This window comes from Triticum aestivum, chromosome 1B (genome assembly GCF_018294505.1).
Source record: "Triticum aestivum cultivar Chinese Spring chromosome 1B, IWGSC CS RefSeq v2.1, whole genome shotgun sequence".
Classification (NCBI taxonomy): Eukaryota; Viridiplantae; Streptophyta; class Magnoliopsida; order Poales; family Poaceae; genus Triticum; species Triticum aestivum.
In genome coordinates, this window is record NC_057795.1 from 422,430,064 (window position 1) to 422,446,371 (window position 16,308).

The window sequence follows — 16,308 nt, forward strand, 5'->3', positions numbered from 1 at the left end:
AGCATCGTCGAGGAGCAGGCCTGATGGGACCTGTGGCGGCGGCTCGCTTGCTGAACCCTAGTGCTGCACGTAGAGGATCGAGGTAGAGTGAAAGCGGAGAGGAGATGCGAGCGGGCAGGGCAATCAACGCTGGCGTGATTGTTTTTACTTGGGGGTCAGGTGCGACGCGGGCGTGAGCAGTGGCATTTTGAGTGTAATATAGGCACACAATTTCACTATTCCCCTTCCCTTCAATTTTAAGTGAGCTTTCATGGGGAGCATCCCCCCCAACCTTTTTCTCATTGTGAAGGAATTGATGGTGGAAATAAGTTAAGCCCATGCCCATAACTCAAAAACAAGTTCTCTACGAGTTATGCAATTCGGCTCTCGGATCCAGATGAACTCGGAATCTCGACCGACTAGCTACATCGTGATCCGCGCGTACCCTTGTATTCCATTACGTATTCCATTGACAGAATTCCCCTGCACGGCCCCACTTAGCACATTTATTACGTGTAGACGAAAACTAGATGATAGTGGTACAAACGTTGGGCTGGCAATTACAAACGAGAGGCTGCATCTGGGCCACTTGGAGAAAATGGCAGTCCCTGTAGGCCCACTATGTCGACCCCACATAACCAGCCCTAGCCGAGCTCGCTCTAGTCTCCTTCCTCCACATGATTCCAAATTATCCCCAGTTTCAGAGAGCTCCCTCCATAGTGTCCATGGCGTCCTCATCATCGACCAGCCAGAGAAACCCACCCCGGGAGCGGTTGTCGCTCATCCCATGCCTGTACTGCCATGATAGGATGATGACCTTCATCTGTGTTCCAACTGGATCTAGGCCCGGCGACCGTTTCTACAAATGTATTCGGAAAGATGTAATTTTTCTTTGCATGCATAGATCTGTCCCCGCCGCTCAGACTAGTCGCTTTTTAATTCGTTTTTGCTACCGTTTCATGCAGTCCGGAGGGGTACGCGAGGTACCTGACGACCGATCGAGCTATGGATGTGGTCCAACTTCAGATCCAGGATGGAGTTCGTCCAGTTGCAGCCTCGGCGGTGGAATAGCACATCGGCGCAATCATAGCCATGGTGACAAATCTGCTCAGGTTGAATCTCTTTGTGGCGACCACTAATATGATGGCTAGGGCGTTGCTTCTAGCTATCTTCATCACCATATCATGTCTCACTTGGGCAACGAGTAATGTATGCATTTTGGTCAACATTATTTTTTACTAATTGTGGTCCTTACCTAAGCTAATAACACTACACAGGACATGTGTGCTGCGCAGGTGGCCTTTTTTGTTTCCTATTAGTGCTTTAATCATTTTTATTCTGGACTCTTCTGCTAGATATCCATCCGGCTCGCCATTACCCATCTCTAACTATGTGGACGGGGATGAATATCATTTTACCCAGCTCTGACCAGTGGGTACAGGTTACGCCGTGGACGGACAGAATGATCACGACTTGGTTTGCCCACCTGGGATGCCGTGTCCCCCGTTAACAGCGCCCCGCGCCCGCTCCCAACGGCCGTCTAACATAGATACATACACATGTATTCTCGCCTTATTCTATCCCTGTATATCCCATTCAATAATTGATGGCACAGATCCCATAGCATAATTGGACAGGCTAGATACCCGGATCATGTGGATGCGGGAGCCAAAACTCCCCTCCCATTCTTTACATATTTTATGGCTTATTTTTACAATAATCTCTCAAAAGTTGGAATAAAACTGGCCCTTAACCTGCAATTCCATTCTGCGTGCAATGATGAATCACTCCTGCCTGCTATAGTGTAGATTTAGGTATCATCCATGGCATAACCTAATACATGAGCATTTCATTATAGAATCTGAAATATGCAATGTTTATGTTAGTTCATATGTTGCAGATGATGTTTAAATGTCTCCTAAATCTGTTCAGTCAATTGATGGTATTTAAGCCTCCTTCTATGCTTGTTTTCTTGATATGTAATTCAGTGTTGTGCAAGATTTTCTCACACGTGTGTTCCATTGCTTGTTTCTATCAGCCAACCATACTAGAACTGTTTGCTTTGATTACTTGCTGTTCTTGAGATAACAAAATGTGCCAAGGATTTAAACATTAAGGGTTGTTGTAGTGGGGGCTTGTATAACTCATAGGTGACATAAAGGTTTGCATGTACACTAAACTAGGCTTTCCAAGAGTACTTGGAGGTCCAGTTCAAAGGTACGCCTAGTTTTTACATAATGCACACATAGTAAATGCTCATTTGAGTGTGTGCAAGAGATATGTCATGTTTCATTATGTGGTGTCATTTTGCTATAAACTCATGCTTTGGTGTTGCTCACAGACTGGAAAGTATGCATATTTATTTTCCATGTAAGGAGACCAGTAACTAGTTTGTGTCACCTTGCAGAGGGTGTGCAATGAAGAAAAGATTTAGGATTTCCAAGTATAAGATGTTAAGAAGGAGCCTTGCAAGAGAAGGAGGAGTAGCATCGAGCCTATACAACTAGTTATGATAAGTCACTGTATTACAATTACCAGGACTTCCTATTTGTATGACACTGTGCTTGCGTATGGTTCTTCACCTGTAACCCAGATATTGGGCCACTGATTAATACTCCCTCCACTCACTACTATAAGATCTTTTAACTTTTTTGTAAATCTAATGTATAATAGACACATTACAATGTGTCTGTTCACTACTGCGGGATGTTGCCAACGTGACACTATGATCAGAGACCCTTTGACGAAACTTGTGTGATACATTAATCGCAAATGGTGATGTAAAAACCATCAAAAAAGATGCAAAACATTTTTTATGAAGGATACATCAAACACGGTTCAGATTTCAGTTGCGTGTGCAATGCGGGGCATACAGTTGATCCATACGATCTGTTTGTGATGAGACAGAACAACAGAAACGGGCAGCCAGATCAAGGTGTGTGTGATATATGGCATACAGTTCACCCTGAACTGTTTGTGATGAGGTGGAACAACAAATACGGGTAGCCAGATGAAGGTGTGTGCGATATATAGCATACAGCTCAGTCGGATGAACTATTTGTGATTAGGCAACACAAAAGAAACGGTCAGCCAGATGAAGGTGTGTGCGATATACGACATATAGTTCACTCGGATGAACTGTTTGTGTTGAGCAAAAGAGAACATAAATGGTTCAACTTAACAAGATGTGTGTGATACATGACAACTAGGTATGTAATAAAAAATATATGGGAAGACCGATAACAACACAGACAATTCTTGTTAACAAGCCATGTGTGTTGTGAGCAAACGATTGCTAGTATACAATTGTGAGTGATTGATGAAATCATCACCGACGGGTTCCATCGTTTAGTCCGTGTGCGATGTGATTTGCTCTGTCTACAGGACATCAACATATATACTTATAAGAACCACATTGCATCACAAAATTAAGCATACGATTACACAAGTAACTACACACATAACATTTCCACACACCAAAGTAAGGAATTACATGCATACTAAACTAGGAGAAATGAGCATCTAATCATCTACATCTTGTTACGATGATGCTTGCCATTGCTATGTTTCCGGCTGGACCCCTGGACATTTTGGGGAAGGAGGCACTTCCTCATGTCAACGATCCGCCTGTACATCTTGTAGCGCGTGTATGCCTCCTTGGCCACGCACACGACGTCAGCTTTATCAAGTTTCTCCATCTATCCAGGCCGAGTGCCGGGCATGCTTGTCCTTGTTGCAGGAATCCTTCATGTCTCTGTAGTAGGGGTCGATGATGGCCTTGGCGAGGTGAACCAGTGAATCCTTCTCATGCTCCTTGCTGCCCTAGATCTTGTATAGGCCCGGGATGTCGACAAGATTCTGGTAGGTGATTCCTGAATTCTTGAGCACCTTTACATCGTTGGTTATGTCCACCGTAGCAAACATATAGTGGGGGCTATCGACAAACCTGGAGAAATGCTCGCAAGGCCTTGTGGTAAGGTAGTAGTAGACGAGGACGTGCTTGTGCACGCACATCTGGGTGATGGCGGCCTTGGGACGAGACCCGACACGAGCGCGGGTGTACTCGAGGTCAAACCCGACCACCTTGTACTTCTCCTCAGCAAGCAACAACTCCATGATGTGGATGGAGTGCTCCACCCCGACCAGATTATTGGTGTACACCACCAAGACCTCCATGAACCTTCTGTTGGTGTCCAGCATGACATGCATGGTGAATTTCTGCCCATCGTCAGCAGCAGCTCGCAGCGCTATTGGAGCCGCGCAGGATACCCTCTAAGAATTTGTCGTGATGGGTGTGCTTCTTGCAATACCGGGGCGCGATCGAAAGGTTGAAGAGACACAAGGGTTCAATGGCTACTATAATAAATGGGGGCCGGCCAGCCTCTAATCGTCACATCTTGTCGCAACGTTCATAGCGGAGGATTACACTGCACGCTTGAGCACCCTGCATGCGTTTCGTTTGACCATGTTTGGGCTCGAAGTGTGGGGACCCCGACTCATAAGTCGTGATCACCGATTGCACGTGTACAGTGATCCCATAGATCAATGCTCACTGAACACACAGAAGCTGAATAACAAGAGTCTTACATCCATACATACCGTTTTACATAAATTATGACCATTATGGTCAAGTCTTGAGTATATCATCGTAGCGGAAATCTTCGTCGATAACTTGGACCCATGCCATCTGCCTTAACCCTACAGGCATTCTGACTAGGAAGCGTCCTAGCTCGCATGTTGTCACCGGAGTATCCTTCATCATTTCCTGTTCTTTCATGCCTGGCCAATAAAATAACCAGTGGCCAGCCAATGAGTACTTCGAATGTACTCGCAAGCAACCCATGTTTTTGGCTCAAGATACAACAATGCATGACATAGGTAAATTTTTGTAGAAAGCTAGTTTTGAGTGCAATGACATGTTCAACAACTTGCATAGCATGCATCAAGAGGATTCAAGTAACCATGAGGACATGTTACAGATATCAACATAAATAGAGTGGGCATCAACCCAACTGAGTCATGTCAAGTCCTTTGACTTAACCCATGTAGGCCTTCCCACTTATCCAAACACACACACTGGTTTGCAAACATGTGCACGTAGCCCAAGAGCGGTTACCCAACTGTCCTTGACCATGGACACGGCTATTCGAATAGTTTGACACTCTGCAGAGGTTGCACACTTTACCCACAAGATCCGGGGAACTTCCGTGTCATCCATGACCCGCGATACCTCAAGTATCCGGGATAAGCACCCGATCACTATCTTTTCCCTAGACGACACTAACAAGGAGTCCACTCGTTGTTCCGTATCCTCACGATGTACATCATACGAGACTCACTCGAGATCGTAACATCCGAGAGGGGACACAACGGTGTATCCGGTGCCCTGTGAAAACAGTCATGGCCGCCCTACCTGGCACGACCCCGTCCCAAGAGAGAGCACCAACTCTCCCCCGTCACTAGTAATGCGGGATCCAAGCTAGTATCGGCCTAGGTAATCAATAATGCCCTTTCCCATACAAGGGTAGAGTGGTTGCGCATGTAAGGTTGGAATAACGGTCGCAACTTAAACCAATCCATTTTGAAAATAACACACACTTGCCTCGGTACACCACTTCGTCATCAAGTGGCTACCCAACTCATCATCTCCCCCGGGCATAAGTGGCACCCGATGGGGTTTTCGAAAAGTCTTTTGAAAATACTTTGTCTCCATCACCATGCATATCGCCGTCCCTTTTTGTGTAGCACTACTTTAGCATCCTATCTACCCCCACCGGCATAACCCCTCATAAGAAGGTATGGTCATATACAATGCAAGTATCAACGAGGAAGTACGGTGGCAAACCATCAAAGTGGTTACCACCTCATCATGATTCTTTTGCAACAACAATATGGTGCTACAAGAAATACATAAAAAGGGTTTCATAAACATGGTCAAAGGGCTGCTTGCCTGGTTCCTCAAAGTCTTCGAGTCTTCTGGTCCTTCTCCAAATACTCTGTCTACTTCGTCAACTAACGTCGGAAACAATCACAATAAGCAACACGACAAGGCAGAAAATAAAAGTGCTCCAAAAATATGAAGTTGACTTTTCTAGGACTTCTCTGGTTATATGAAAAATAACCAGAGTGGTTTCATCGGGATTGGATAAGTGAATATTTCTGAACATTTCAATATGATGGAAACAAGGGATTTAATGGATCTGCAATTTGTCTACAGAATGCCTCTTTATAAAAATGAGTAAAAGTACCCATTAAATCAGGCATGATTTTAGAAACATTTAGAAATTGGTTTCACTGGATTTGGAGTTGAAATGAATATAATATGGATTTTTGAAGTGGACTTATGTGGATAAATGTCCTTTTTAAAAGGTTTACTGAAAACCAAGGACAACAAAAATGTCCATTGTGGCCTATTAAATAGAACTTGATTTATGGAATCTCTGGAAATTTGAATCATCAAATTCGGAGTCCATTTGAATTGTTTATGGATTTTATGAGCTTACAGAAAAAGAAAAAGGAAACGGAAAAAAGGGGGGGTGTACCCTTACCCAGCGCACCAGGCGGAAGATAGCAGTGGGCCGGCCCAGCGGCTCAGCTGCGCGGGTGGCAGGGGCGACGTCGAAGGTGTATGCCAGGGGTGCGCCTTCGGGCGAGGGAAACGGATCAGGCTGAAGCCGTCTCCACTTAAACGGTCGGGCCCGCTCGCTGGGTCGCTGATGCGCGGGGCCGAGAGGCAGGCCGTCTTCAACCTCCCGCGCGCGCTCTGGCCGCGGGGAGGAGCGGCTCCTGCCAGTGATTGCCGGGGATACAGGGCGTCTCCGGTGATGCCCCGCCCACCGGCGTGCTCAGGAGTCCACGCCGCACCCATCCATGTGTTGCATGCATGCCGTGGAGGGCTGCAGTGGCGATGGCTTGGGTGGCCACGGAGGGGGCCGTCGGCGAGATTTGGCACTGCGCAGCAGGCGCGGGGAGGAGGAAATGGAGTGCAGGGAGGGTCGGTGGTGGTGGTGAGGGGGCACTAGAGTGGCTAGGGAGAGAGGAGAGGCTTGGGATAGCCCGAATTTAGGCGGAGCCCGACGGCAGTGCTCCGGCCATTGCGGTGGATGGAGGGCACGGGGAGATGTGTGGGTTGGTCCAGGGGGTCGCTGGGAGGGAGAGAGGGCCAAATGAGTAGAGAGGGGGGCTCGGGGGTGGCCTTTTATGGCGGGGCGATGGTGCAGCATGGACAAGTGCGCCGACGAGGTCGTTGTCGTTGCCAGGGGTCACGGGGGCTCGTGTGTGCGTGTCCGGGGCATTTGTAGAGATGGTCTACGGCCAGGGGAAGGGTGAGAAGGAGAAGGGAAGTGCCAAGGCGTCGCGCGTGTGAGCTCGTCCATTGGAGCTCTCGGGTGGTTGGGGCGCGTGTGGAGGAGCCAGCAGGAGGGAGAAAGAGAAGGGGGACAGGGGCGTGGCATGTTGCGGACATCGAGGAGCATCGACTGGCGCGTGGGGGAGGCTCGAGGTGGCCGGAGGCGGTTGGAAGGGGGCGGCTATAGTGTGGGAGCGCACTGTAGCGCGCTCCAGAGCGTGCAAATGGCCGGCATGCCATTTTTTTGGCAAAGTGGGCACGGCCAAGCATGTCTGGTAGCTCTAGGGAGGAGTAAAGAATGCGGGGAAAACCTTGGATGCCTTGGGTGGCCACTGGAGTGAGGAGGGAGGTGAGGAAGAGGGGTGAAAGGGCTGTCCAAAGAGGTAAAAGAGGTGGTTTCACCCCTCAATTATTGATATAAGATGCAGCCATTGCTACTGGAGGTAGGAGAGGTCTAGGAGAGGTTGTGGTAAAAAGTTGAGGTCATGGAGAAAAGTGGAAGTGGTCAAAACAGGGGTTTTAGTAAAATGGCAGAAGGTGTTTGTTGGTGGTTTGGGCAAGAATATGAACTCCTCTTGTTATGAGGCTTGACATGGTCCAATGGTATGAGAAAATAAGAGGTTCCACCAATATTGACTCCATTTGGGCAAAGTTGCCAATGCAACTTTTGTAAACCCTAGAAATCAACAGAAATGGACTTCCCAAGATTTAGTCATGCAAATCTATTCTCCTTGATGCACCACTTGGTGTAGTGTCATCATTTGAGGTTCTGAACATGTCCACAAAAGTTGAGATCAAAAGGAGAAAGTTGCCAATGTAGAGTTGTCCAAATTTGGTTCTGGACAGGAAGGGTTTTGGGGTATTTTGATCAAGTTAAATTGTTCTCTGACTTGTGCCACTTGGTCTACATGTATAATTAGAACATTTGAGCATGTTCACAAGGTTTGAGAATATTTGGGAATGTTTGGCAATGTAAAGTTGCTCAAACTTCAAAATGGACAGAAATGGTTTTGAGGGGATTTGATGATGTTATATTGTTCTCCAAGACATGAGACTTGGCAAGATCACCAAATAGGGCATTTGTGACATGATGAAATTTTCTTGGATTTTTATAAAAATATTTCCTGTAGAAATATTTCAAATCCTTGAAATTGGCAGAAATGGTTTTGGCAGGTTTTGTCCAATATTTTGAACATGACCATGTGTTGAAACTCTTATATATGGGAAATATATGCCTACTGAGTTTCCCTGATTTTTTTCAAATATTTTTAAAACAAAAAAATATTTTTTTCCTATTAAAGATCATTTCTGGCCTTAAGAAAAAGCTTTTAAATAAAATAGGAAAAATAACTTTTAAAAATATATTTTTGTGGTTTTGGGGAGTCCTATACCTAATAGGTTTCAAATATACTCTTTGAAATATTTTTCATACCCCAAATCAAGTACTTGCAGTGCAAACCTCAATTCAGGGGTTTTTGGAAAACTAAATTTAGAAAATACTTTTTGGCCAAATTATTCTTGTAAGAAAATTCTATACTGTCATATACACATGGCATGATCATTGGGCAGAAGTTTTGGATCAAGGAGAAGGAGTATAAGAGTTGGAGGATTTATTTTATTTTTAGAGCACTTGCAAGCAACGGACAAAATCCAATCAAGGCAAAGTCCAAAACACACAAAAGTTTTTGTCAAACCACATTTTACCATTATTTATCACATTATGTGTTGTGCCTTGAAAATCAGGGTGTGACACGAAGAGGCGTCAAATGTATCATTGGTGAGCCTGTTCCTGCGGAACCATGCAGTTTACCACGCAAGCTTCCCGCCCGGCTAGTTTGGCCACGCTTCGGCTTGAAGAGGGGGCAAATCATTAGCGTTCATTGGAAAAAAGCTTTGTAAAAATGAAGTGTGTGGAATGACTTCGATCATAAGTTTACCCGTGGGTGATGATGTCTACTACGCAGCTTTTCTTCTTGTAGACGTTGCTCGGCCTCCAAGTGCAGAGTTTTGTAGGACAGTAGCAAATTTCCCTCAAGTGGATGACCTAGTTTATCAATCCGTGGGAGGCGTAGGATGAAGATGGTCTCTCTCAAACAACCTTGAAACCAAATAACAAAGAGTCTCTTGTGTCCCCAACACACCCAATACAAGTTCGGAGTAATTGAGGGGCGAGTAGCCCACGCGCTGTCAATTTCGGTGCAGAAATGACATTGATTCTTGTTGGGCCTTCTTGATCAACTACAAGTAATCTCTCAAGTGACGATGTGTCCTTAATGACCACATTGTGGTACACCTTTTGTGATCTCTTGTTGCAGCACTAGTAACACGCATAAATAGTCCAGAGAGTCACTGAGGTGATGTGGAAGCTACTGAACCCATTGATCGCCTGAAGACGAAGGTACTCGAGTACAGTACAGTCGCGGGGCAGGCGCTCCATGTCATCCTTTGGGATGCAGACGGTGACGAGCTCGAGGTGCTTCAGTCGTGGTAGGAAAAGAGCGGGCACGTCATTAAGGGGGATGGCAGTTCATGAACTTGATGAGGCGCATCATGGGTGCGAAGTGGAGCATGGACGTTGGCGGTGAGTGCATATGCCTATCATTAAAACTGAGCTCCTCGGGTTGATCTAGGCCAGGGAATTGGAACCACTCGTCAAGCTTGCCTCGGTCCTTGTGTTAGAATGGAACTTGCCCATGCTAATGCCTCTGATTGGGCCAGGGTAACTGCCAAGGATCTGGGACAACACATCCAAGCTTTTCCGATAGCCATGGCAGAGCTCGTGGGTGTCTATGAGGTCGACAAGGGTGGAGTGCCATAGGGGGCGCCAACACCGGGAAAGTATGGTTGTCCGTGCCCCATATTTGATTGGGAGGAGGGAGATGCTGACTATCAACATATCACCGAGGAGGCTGATCATGAAGTCTAGGCATGCTAGAGTCGCTTGTGGTTCTTACTCGACCCGCCTCTGCTTGTTGGCAGCCTCGTTCTCCACCTCCAGAGTCTCCGCGTCAGTGGCGCTTTCTAATAGAAGTGGGAGTACATGGAACATTTTGTTAAGACAGGGCAAAAGAAAAGTGTATTGGTAACTAGAAGTTAGTAAGGAGGAATATAGTCAGAAAGTGGAATAACAATTGGTTGCTTAAATACTACACAATTTCTTTGATATTGCTAGGTAAATCAACATGCGGATACTTGAAAAGAACACTTACTTCGAACAAAGTATGGACGGATGATATCGTCGGGGAAGTTAGCATATATCTCATGGCGAGGCTCTTTTATGTGCAGTGCACTTTTAGTGCCAGCTTTCAGTACATAAAACTTAGAAATTTCTGTCCAAAGGACCCTACCAAAATAGGAGTCACCACGTTCATCAAGTCTTACAGTAGCAACGATTGTAAATCCATGGTTTGTGTTTAGTATGACGTCCTTGCAGTCTTGAGTTATGTAAAGGGCAAGATTGTGTACTACAGATGTTGTTGCATAACAAGGGATGTGCTGCAGAAAATGTTAGGATTGTTAAAGAATATGGTAAAATGCAAATATGGGCGAAATTGAAAGAACAGTACAGCAGTTGAAATTAAAGGACAAAAAACTATAGTTAAAGAGATAGTGTAAGCATGATGTCTTGGAAATATGAGAGTAATCAAAAGAACAATACATCATTAATTTGCCTAATATCGAAACAAGAGGAAAAAATCCCCTTTGACGTATATGCTGCATGTGGCACCTTTTATCCATATGTAGCAATATATAGTATATGTTCAGGAAAGTGGGCCATGCCAACTGATGTACGGTGAGATTGAACATACCATGTGCATCCTGAGGTCATCTGGTACGACGAGAAGGAACTCCATGGACGTCTGGCCGAGGCTGCAAAGTCCTGATGTGTCCGCGCACTGTAGACTCTATGAATGAAATAAAACCCTCAAATCAGCTCGAATAAAAATGAATTCACGACGATTTCAGCCGGGTGAGTGATGTCTACTACGCAACCTTCTTCTAGTAGACGTTGTTGGGCCTCCAAGTGCAGAGGTTTGTTGGACAGTAGCAAATTTCCCTCAGGTGGATGACCTAAGGTTTATCAATCCATGGAAGGCGTAGGATGAAGATGGTCTCTCTCAAACAACCCTACAACCAAATAACAAAGAGTCTCTTGTGTCCCCAACACACCCAATACAATGGTAAATTGTATAGGTGCACCAGTTCGGCGAAGAGATGGTAATACAAGTGCAATATGGATGGTAGATATAAGTTTTTATAATCTGAAAATATAAAAACAGCAAGGTAATTAATGATAAAAGTGAGCGCAAACGGTATTGCAATCCTTCGAAACAGGGCCTAGGGTTCATACCTTCACTAGTGCAAGTTCTCGCAACAATAATAACATAATTGGATCATATAAGTATCCTCAACATGCAACAAAGAGTCACTCCAAAGTCACTAATAGCGGAGAACAAATGAAGCGATTATGTAGGGTACGAAACCACCTCAAAGTTATTCTTTCCGATCAATCCATTGGGCTATTCCTATAAGTGTGACAAACTGCCCTATAGTTCGTAGTAAAATAACACCTTAAGACACACATCAACCAAAACCCTATTGTCACCTAGATACGCCAATGTCACCTCAAGTATTTGTGGGTATGATTATACGATATGCATCACACAATCTCAGATTCATCTATTCAAACCAACACAAAGAACTTCATAGAGTGCCCCAAAGTTTCTACCGGAGAGTCAAGAACAAAATGTGTGACAACCCCTATGCATAGATTCCCAAGGTCACGGAACCCGCAAGTTGATCACCAAAACATACATCAAGTGAATCAATAGAATACCCCATTGTCATCATGGGTATCCCACGCAAGACATACATCAAGTGTTCTCAAATCCTTAAAGACTCAATCCGATAAGATAACTTCAAAGGGAAAACTCAATCCATTACAATAAGATGGAGGGGGAGAAACATCATATGATCCAACTATAATAGCAAAGCTCGCGATACATCAAGATCGTGCCAAATCAAGAACACGAGAGAGAGAGAGAGAGATCAAACACATAGCTACTGGTACATACCCTCAGCCCCGAGGTTGAACTACTCCCTCCTCATCATGGAGAGCGCAGGGATGATGAAGATGGCCACCTGTGATGATTCCCCCCTCCGGCAGGGTGTCGGAAGAGGGTCCCGATTTGTTTTTGGTGGCTACGGAGCCTTGCAACGGCGGAACTCCCGATCTAGGTTTCTTTTTGGGGGTTTCTGTATTTATAGGAATTTTTAGCGTCAGGAACAAGTTAGGGGGATCTCCGAGTCATCCATGAGGCAGGGGGCGCGCCCAGGGGGGTAGGGTGCGCCCTCCACCCTCGTGGATGGCTCGGGACTCTTCTGGCCAAACTCTTTTACTTCGGGGGCTTCTTTAGGTCCATAAAAAATCCACAAAAATTGGCAGGCCAATTGGACTCCGTTTCGTATTCCTTTTCTGTAAAACTCAAAAACAAGGAAAAAAACAAAAAAACTGGCACTAGGCTCTAGGTTAATAGGTTAGTCCCAAAAATCATATAAAATAGCATATAAATGCATATAAAACATCCAAGATTGATAATATAATGGAATGGAACAATCAAAAATTATAGATACGTTGGAGACGTATCAAGCATCCCCAAGCTTAATTCATGCTCGTCCTTGAGTAGGTAAATGATAAAAACAGAATTTTTGATGTGTTATGCTACCTAACATATTTATCCATGTAATCTTCTCTATTGTGGCAAGAATATTCAGATCCATAAGATTCAAAACAAAAGTTTAATATTGACATAAGAACGATAATACTTCAAGCATACTAAAAAGGAAATTATGTCTTCTCAAAATAACATGGCCAAAGAAAGCTTATCCCTATAAAATCATATAGTGTGGTTATTCTCCATCTTCATCACACAAAATATTCAAATCATCCACAACCCCGGTTTCAGCCAAGCAATTGTTTCATACTTTAGTATTCTCAAACGTTTTCAACTTTCATGCAAGACATGCATGAGCCATGGACATAGCACTATAGGTGGAGTAGAATGGTGGTTGTGGAGAAGACAAAAAATAGGAAGATAGTCTCACATCAACTAGGTGTATCAATGGGCTATGGAGATGCCCATCAATAGATATCAATGTGAGTGAGTAGGGATTGCCATGCAACGGATGCACTAGAGCTATAAGTGTATGAAAGGTCAAAAAGAAACTAAGTGGGTGTGCATCCAACTTTCTTGCTCATGAAGACCTAGGGAGATTTGAGGAAGCCCATCGTTGGAATATACAAGCCAAGTTCTATAATGAAAAATTCCATCTAGTATATGAAAGTGACAAAATAGGAGACTCTCTATAATGAAGATCATGGTGCTACTTTGAAGCACAAGTGTGGTAAAAGGATAGTAGCATTTCCCCTTCTCTCTTTTTCTCTTATTTTTTGTCCTATTTTTTTGATTGGCTTCTTTGGCCTCTCTTTTTTTTGATTGGCTTCTATGGCCTCTTTCTTTTATTTCCTCACATGGGACAATGCTCTAATAATGATGATCATCACACTTTTATTTACTTACAACTCAAGAATTACAATTCGATACTTAGAACAAAATATGACTCTATATGAATGCCTCCAGCGGTGTACCGGGATGTGCAATGATTCAAGAGTGACATGTATGAAAGAATTATGAACGGTGGCTTTGCCACAAATATGAGGTCAACTACATGATCATGCAAAGCAATATGACAATAATTAAGTGTGTCATAATAAACGGAATGGTGGAAAGTTGCATGGAAATATATCTCGGAATGGCTATGGAAATGCCATAATAGGTAGGTATGGTGGCTGTTTTGAGGAAGGTAAATGGTTGGTGTATGGTACCGGCAAAAGTTGTGCGGCACAAGAGAGGCTAGCAATGGTGGAAGGGTGAGAGTGCGTATAATCCATGGACTCAACGTTAGTCATAAAGAACTCACATACTTATTGCAAAAATCTACAATTCATCAAAACCAAGCACTACGTGCATGCTCCTAGGGGAAGGGTTGGTAGGAGTTAACCATCGCGCGATCCTGGCCTCCACACAAAGGATGACAATCAAAGAAATACTTCATGCTCCAAATTTGTTACACAACGGTTCACCATACGTGCATGCTACGGGACTCACAAACCTTAACACAAGTATTTTTCAAGTTCAAAATTACTCCACTATCATGACTCTAATATCACCATCTTCATATCTCAAAACAATCATAAGGAATCAAACTTCTCATAGTATTCAATGCACTTTATATGAAAGTTTTTATTATATCCCTCTTTGATGCCTATCATATTAGGACTAAATTCATAACCAAAGCAAATTACCATGATGTTTAGAGACTCTCAAAATAATATAACAGAAGCATGAGAGTTCATCAATTTCTTCAAAATAAAACTACCGCCGTGCTCTAAAAAGATATAAGTGAAGCACTAGAGCAAAGACAAACTACTCCAAAAGATATAAGTGAAGATCAATGAGTAATCGAATAATTATGTAAATATTTGAAGACTATTTCAGATCTTGGTATATTTTTCAACCAGCAATCAAAACAAAATAAAACAAAATGACGCTCCAAGCAAAACACATATCATGTGGTGAATAAGAATATAGCTCCAAGTAAAGTTACCAATGAACGAAGACGAAAGAGGGGATGCCATTCGGGGCATCCCCAAGCTTAGGCACTTGGTTGTCCTTGAATATTACCTTGGGGTACCTTGGGCATCCCCCAGCTTAGGCTCTTGCCACTCTTTATTCCATATTCCATCGAATCTTTACCCAAAACTTGCAAACTTCACAACACAAAACTCAACAGAAAATCGTAAGCTCTGTTAGTATAAGAAAATAAATCACCACTTAGGTACTGTTGTGAACTCATCCTAAATTCATATTGGTATTATATCTATTGTATTCCAACTTCTCCATGGTTCATACCCTCCGATACTACTAATAGATTCATCAAAATAAGCAAACAACACATAGAAAACAGAATCTGTGAAAAACAGAACAGTCTGTAGTAATCTGTAACTCTAGAATACTTCTGTAACTCCAAAACTTCATTCAAATTAGGAAAATCTAATCAATTTGTGTGCAAACCCATAGCAAAAATAATCATATCAAAATCATGTTTCTGTGAATTATCAAAACTAATTTACTAAGCGCAAAAGTTTCTGATTTTCAGCAGGATCAACAGAACTATCACCGTAAGCTATCCTAAAGGTCTTACTTGGCACTTTAATGATTACTACAGTAGCATAAACATGTGAACACACAAAAAAAGTAAGGGTATATATTGGGTTGTCTCCTAACAAGAGCTTTTCTTTAATGCCTCTTTAGCTAGGCATGATGATTTCAATGATGCTCACATGAAAGATAGCAATTGAAACACAAAGAGAGGATCATGAAGAATATAACTAGCACATTTAAGTCTAACCCACTTCCTATGCATAGGGATTTTGTGAGCAAATACCTTATGGGAACAAGAATCAACTAGCATAGGAAAGCAAAACAAGCATAACTTCAAGATTTTCAACACATAGAGAGGAAACTTGATATTATTGCAATTCCTACAAGCATATACTCCTCCCTCATAATAATTTTCAGTAGCATCATGAATGAATTAAACAATATAAATATCACATAAAGCATTCTTTTCATGAGCCACAATCATAGAATTTTTATTACTCTCCGCATGAGCAAATTTCTTCTCATGAATAGTAGTGGGAGCAAATTCAACAAAATAACTATCATGTGAGGCATAATCCAATTGAAAATTAAAATCATGATTACAAGTTTCATGGTTATCATTATTCTTTATAGAATACATGTCATCACAATAATCATCATAGATAGAAACTTTGTTCTCATAATCAATTAGAACCTCTTCCGAAATAGTGGAGTCATCACTAAATAAAGTCATGACCTCTCCAAATCCACTTTCAT

At 43.3% G+C, this 16,308-nt stretch overlaps 1 protein-coding gene across 1 annotated transcript; it reads left to right on the plus strand.

Moving 5' to 3' along the window:
* Positions 1–624: 624 nt before the first annotated feature.
* On the plus strand, positions 625–2,509 carry LOC123092009 (uncharacterized). Its single transcript, XM_044513649.1, has 3 exons — positions 625–860; positions 945–1,091; positions 1,335–2,509. Exons 1-3 carry the CDS (start codon positions 657–659, stop codon positions 1,365–1,367), a joined length of 384 nt encoding a protein of 127 aa, XP_044369584.1. The 5' UTR covers positions 625–656; the 3' UTR covers positions 1,368–2,509.
* The last annotated feature ends 13,799 nt before the right edge of the window (positions 2,510–16,308 follow it).

Bases quoted from the DNA above. Each gene is read 5' to 3' on its own strand.
- LOC123092009 (XM_044513649.1), top strand. From the start codon at position 657: ATGATTCCAAATTATCCCCAGTTTCAGAGAGCTCCCTCCATAGTGTCC. The intron at 861-944 runs GTAATTTTTCTT...CGTTTCATGCAG, and splicing joins ACAAATGTATTCGGAAAGAT to TCCGGAGGGGTACGCGAGGT. The intron at 1,092-1,334 runs GTTGAATCTCTT...CTCTTCTGCTAG, and splicing joins ATGGTGACAAATCTGCTCAG to ATATCCATCCGGCTCGCCAT.